The sequence below is a fragment of the Monosiga brevicollis genome, genomic scaffold, assembly GCF_000002865.3.
Source record: "Monosiga brevicollis MX1 MONBRscaffold_35 genomic scaffold, whole genome shotgun sequence".
Lineage (NCBI taxonomy): Eukaryota > Choanoflagellata > Craspedida > Salpingoecidae > Monosiga > Monosiga brevicollis.
The window spans coordinates 205,143-210,117 of record NW_001865072.1 but is presented as its reverse complement, the minus strand read 5'-3'; the positions used below and the strand labels follow the sequence as shown (position 1 = coordinate 210,117).

Below are 4,975 nucleotides of genomic sequence, written 5' to 3'. Positions count from 1 at the left end.
TCCTTTTGTTTTGCTGCCTGCCTCGTGTTGGCCGGATGTGCGTGCATACACATCTTCACGACGAGAGAGACGCCGTCGCCAACCCTAAATGATGACATCTCCGACGGTCTCGAGCCGTCGGCGGCCACTGCGGGCAACTCGAGCGCGGGCCAAACGCGCGGCACAGGCAACGAATGCCAACGTTCGGGCAGGCAGTGCGGGCTGTATCATCTGCCTCATGCCCAAGGAGGTGCGTGTGAAGCTGGCTGGTGGGGCTGCTGCTGTTGCCTTGCTTGGGGCTTGTGTCTTTAACCTGTTCTCGGTTTGCGGGCACAGGAGATGCTCTTTCGAGGCCGCATGCCGCTTTGTGAGCATCTGGCTTGCTTTGAATGCATCTGGCAGTGGGCCCAGGTCAATGCGGAATGCCCCATCTGTAAAGGCTCGGTATGTTACAATTGTTTTCGGTGTTGATTTGGTCCTGCTTCGTGCTGACACCTACGTGATGTGCGGGACCGAGGGCAGTTTCGGGTTGTCATCAAGGAACAGCTAGAAAACGAGGCCGTCATTGGTAACGTGCCGCCTGAGAAGCATTTTGTGCAGCGTCGCCGTCTCGTGTCCATGGTATGTGGCTGTTGGGAGTTGGGAGCACCCATTTTTATCAAATTGATGAGACCTGCGCTGCTCACTCTGCCGCTCGTATTGTCCTGCGACAGGATGATGACGACGAAGACGAGGAGAATGATGCCTTTGATGCCAATGGCGCCGGAGATCAAGGGTTGGGCTGGATGGGCTCAGGCAGACCCAGCGATCAATGGACAGCCGATCTTGAGGGCGACTTGGACCTGGATGCGTATGACTTGAATGACTCTTTTATCGATGACAGCCATGCGTCAGTGCTTTGCTTCAGCTGGATTTTGATTGGAACCGTCATGACAGTCTTGTCTCATTGTGCTTGCGTTTGCGTATGTATGTGCGTATGTGGTGTGCGGTTTGTGTAGGACTCCAGACCCTCCCCGCCGTCGCCGACGCCGTGCGGCGCGCTCCATCCAGCACGAGGGCGGTTCAACGCTCACGGCACATGGGCTGGGCCGTGATGTTGACCATGATTGCCGAAACCGATTGCGGCGGGCCCCTCGCCGTTCACCACCACCGTCACCACCATTGCGACGGTCTGCGCCAGCCCCGCACTCCAACAGCATTCTCATATCCTCTGACAGCGAGCCCGAGCCGGGGGAGGACGAGAAGGACAAATTCATCGCGACGTCCACGGAAAGAGCCACCAATTTACATCGGTTGGTAGCTTTACCACAAATTTTGACAGCGTCTTTGCCGATGGCCGCAAGCCCTCGGTTGGACACGGCATCGCCACCCCCGCTCTTCGGACCCAATTTGTCCTCGGCTTTGAGCAACAGCAGTCACAGCAACCACAGCAGCCCCTCACGACCACGAGCAGAGCAAACGGACGGCCCAAGGTGGAAGCGGCGCATTGTGCTGGAGGCAGAGGAAAATGATGATGATGATGATGATGATGATGATGATGTCGTGTATTTTTCAAGCGAAGAGCTGCTTTGAACCACGCAAGCAGCCGGTGCTGGAGCTTAGCCTTGGACCAGAGTCGGGCAAGCTCACGGCGGTTGCCCGCCCACCTACGCTGATAATTGAAGAACTCGAGCAACCGACATTGGAATCATCAATGACAGCACCAAGAATTGAAAATCATGTGCGGCCAAGGCCGCTGTTCGCCACGTGCGCTAAAAGTCTTTGTGGACGGCGTGCGCCCCCGCGCCCCCCTCCCCCCCGGCCAAAAGTCATTTGCCAGTCGAGAGCGGAATAAATCTAGCTGAGCACGTCAATTGTAATACTAACATCAATCTGAGGCCAGGTCGTTGGTAGATTCGAGCCTCTTGCCTTTTTGTGCCTCTCACGCGCAGCATGACTTGAAAAGCCTGGCGTCTCAGACCGGGGTGAGCTCAACGCAAACAACGTGGTGAAGAGCGACGGCCTGGTCCGTGTAAAATTGGCGATAAATTGCAGCCGCAGCCTCACGGGATGCAATGCCCGGCAAGAGGGCCTGCCCATAGTGGTCAAAGGCGGCTGCAAAGTCAGGGAAGCGCCGGCAGGCCGTCACCCGACGAAAGATCCTGTCCTCGGCACCATTCTTGAGGATTTCAAGTACCTCACCGGCCTGCAACTCGTGCCACATGCCCTCATCCAAGCGTCCTTCAGCACTCTTGGCCCCCGACGCCAGGTGTGCAAACCACGGCTCTCGCACATCACACGTCCGCCGCGGCAGCTCCTTTGCCGCCTCTGCCATGGTGTCAGTTCATGCGCGAAAGAGTGAGAGAGAGTTTGAGTGTGTGTGTGTGTGTGTGGGAGAGAGTTTGAGAGAGAGAGAGAGAGATGAAAAGAAGCAACAGAAGAAAATCAACTTTCAACTTACAGGTAGTAGTTTTAGCACAAAACAACATCTTGTTGTTGCAATACAAGTGTGTGTTGTGTGTGTGTGCGTGTGTGTATACACGGTATGGACATTATTATTGTGTTTGGCTTATGTTCGCATGTGTGTGTTTTGTGTGTTTTTCGTGTTTTGCAACAACGCGCGCGCGCACACACACACACACACACACACACACACGACAGAGGGGCAGGATCGGGGCGGGTGATTTGTGGTGATTGGTCGGGGGCGCGGTGGTGGTGTGCGGCGAGTTTTGAGCTTGATTGGTTGATGGATCAATCTTGGGCGGGCCAGCCATTTTGATTGCGGTTTGGGAGTGGGCGGGATCAATCATCAGGACCGGGCGGTCGCGCGTTCGTGTCGGCGTGATGCGAGGGGCATCGTCGACATGAGACGATTTGAGCTCCTCCTCAACTGTGCTCTCGAGCTTTTAGGGACCATGTACTTGGTCACTGGTACGTGTCGTGTGGCGCAGCGCTTGCCTTATTGCCACCCATCAGATTCATGGATTGCCACTTGCATTTTGATCTTGTTGTGCCACCATTTTGGCGGGCATTTAGGTGTCATTGGCAGCGGCATCACGGCTGTGCGGCTATCGCCCGACAATCTTGGCGTGGCCCTCATTGCCAACACGATTGGCACAGGTACTTGTCAACCCCTTCTTGCCGAGGGCATGCCCTGGCGCTGCTCCTTCCAGGGCACAAGACATCTCAGCTCACTCACAAACTCGTCTGTTTTTTTTACCTCCTGTCTTGGGGGCGAGGATATAGTCTGCATGCTATATTCCGTCATCTCGGCGCTGATTGACCACTCGGGTGCCCACATTAATCCCGCTGTAACATTGGTCCTCAAGCTTTGTTCCCCAGCCTGCCCGCTCTCTTGGTTTGGCGTCTGCGGTATGTCCCCGAAAGTACCCTCTGTTCAGGGTGCTCTCATGTCTTGATGCGGCACAAACCTCTCTGACGCTGAGCTCTTCTTGCTGTTGCATCACAGCCTACATGGTGTCACAGGTGGCGGGCGCTTTTGGAGGAATCGTGGTGGCACATTTTATGAATCAAGAATGGCCGGTGTTGTCTCGCAAAACCATGCCTGGGGTTGGAATCTACCAGATTTATGCCGAGCTCATGGCCACGGCCGGGCTGATGACGCTCGTCTTGCTCACCCCCAAGGCTCGAATAGCGTCAACGGTGGCCATGTACATTGCCTCGGGCCTGTGGTATCTACCCACCGCGAGTTACTGCAACCCAGCCGCAACGCTGGCTCGTGGATACTCTGATTCCTTTGCCGGCGTCAACCGCGTCGACGTGCCCGCGTATCTGCTAGGCCAGTTTAGCGGTTTGCTGCTCGTCGTCGTGCTCTACCATCTTATTCAGCGGGCTTACAGAACGCTCGGTAAAGCCGTTGTGCCCGCGATACCGATCCAAAGTGCCACACCCTCGGCAGCGCTCAAACGAGCCACGACAACCGTCACGGTTGTCAGCATGCTTGATCCAGACACTTCCCGTTCGGGCGATTCTGGCTTGAACATCTGAATCTGACATGGGCAAAGCGTGCATGGGAGTGAAAGAGCGTGCGTGGGTACGGGAGAACAAGCACGAGGAAGCGGCGTCTACCACAAGCGCAAAGCGCAAGCAAGCGCCCTTCTCTGGTTTTTTCTTTTTTTTTTTTTGGGGGGGGGGGGGGGGGGGTGGCGAACCTGGGAACGACCGATTGATCCTGATTTATATGTTAAAGAAAAATCGATGGCAACTCACTCAATCCATGCATCGGCCTGGACAGTACGAGGAAAGAGGACGAAAACAGTCGCAGAGAGGCTGATGAAACCGCCGCACACGCAGACACACACCGTGGACTGAGGCAAAACTAACAAACAAACAAACCGGCTACCGTATCAGTGTGCGTTGGTGCTGGGTTTTGGTTTCTGCCGACTTGGATGCCCTGCAACCCAGCCGGTACAGTGGCTTATGGTTTATGAGGCTCTGATTCGGGTCTGAACCCGATTGATATCGGGCCCTTTGTCATCGATCAGCTCTCGGGCACCGTGCTGGCCATTGTCTGCTTTCACCTGCTCAAGCGCTACATGAAGGATCCGGAGCATCTCGAGGTGGCCAATTTACCCAAGGATGACGAGCTGACCTCGGGCCAAGCGCGTCTGATTGTTGTCATTCATCATAATAATGATAGTGCCGGTGTATCAAAACGATCAATCGCGCTCAACGACTTGGTATCGACTGTGTCGTTTTTGAAGCTCGCAGTGAGCTTCCATGTTGTTGTTCTCTTCCTTCAGCCGACGACCATAAGAGTTGCCAGAGGCCCAACGTGTATTGCATGCCGAGTCGCAAGCAATGCCATCCACCTGTTCTAACCGATTGCCCTTTTGCCGACGGCCATCTAACCGCCATGCGCATCCCACCACTTCTTATCCCCCACATACATACATCTCGCGCTCCTGCCACCCAAGCGTCAACAAGCTTGATCACCTCCCGCCAGCCATCCTCGTCCGTCGTCCAACCCCCCGCCACGCCAGCCATCAAAAAGTCA

General features: G+C 55.4%; 2 protein-coding genes across 2 annotated transcripts in view; both read left to right on the top strand.

Moving 5' to 3' along the window:
- Positions 1 to 217: 217 nt before the first annotated feature.
- MONBRDRAFT_34381 (uncharacterized protein) lies at positions 218 to 1,649 on the top strand (the record flags this gene model as incomplete). The annotated part of the gene is made up of 7 exons (XM_001749975.1): positions 218 to 301; positions 382 to 423; positions 502 to 600; positions 693 to 868; positions 978 to 1,039; positions 1,160 to 1,271; positions 1,301 to 1,649. The coding sequence occupies 7 exons, from the start codon at positions 218 to 220 to the stop codon at positions 1,488 to 1,490; spliced, it is 765 nt and encodes a 254-aa protein (XP_001750027.1). The 3' UTR covers positions 1,491 to 1,649.
- A 531-nt stretch (positions 1,650 to 2,180) lies between these two features.
- Positions 2,181 to 4,975, top strand: part of MONBRDRAFT_29504 (uncharacterized protein) — a gene marked incomplete at both ends in the record, with an annotated part of 5,261 nt that continues 2,466 nt past the window's right edge. Inside the window, 7 exons of the mRNA XM_001749974.1 lie at positions 2,181 to 2,227; positions 2,273 to 2,421; positions 2,869 to 2,889; positions 2,995 to 3,078; positions 3,205 to 3,330; positions 3,428 to 3,906; positions 4,464 to 4,658. Coding sequence (XP_001750026.1) covers positions 2,181 to 2,227; positions 2,273 to 2,421; positions 2,869 to 2,889; positions 2,995 to 3,078; positions 3,205 to 3,330; positions 3,428 to 3,906; positions 4,464 to 4,658 — 1,101 coding nt within the window. The remainder of the gene's footprint in view (positions 2,228 to 2,272; positions 2,422 to 2,868; positions 2,890 to 2,994; positions 3,079 to 3,204; positions 3,331 to 3,427; positions 3,907 to 4,463; positions 4,659 to 4,975) is intronic.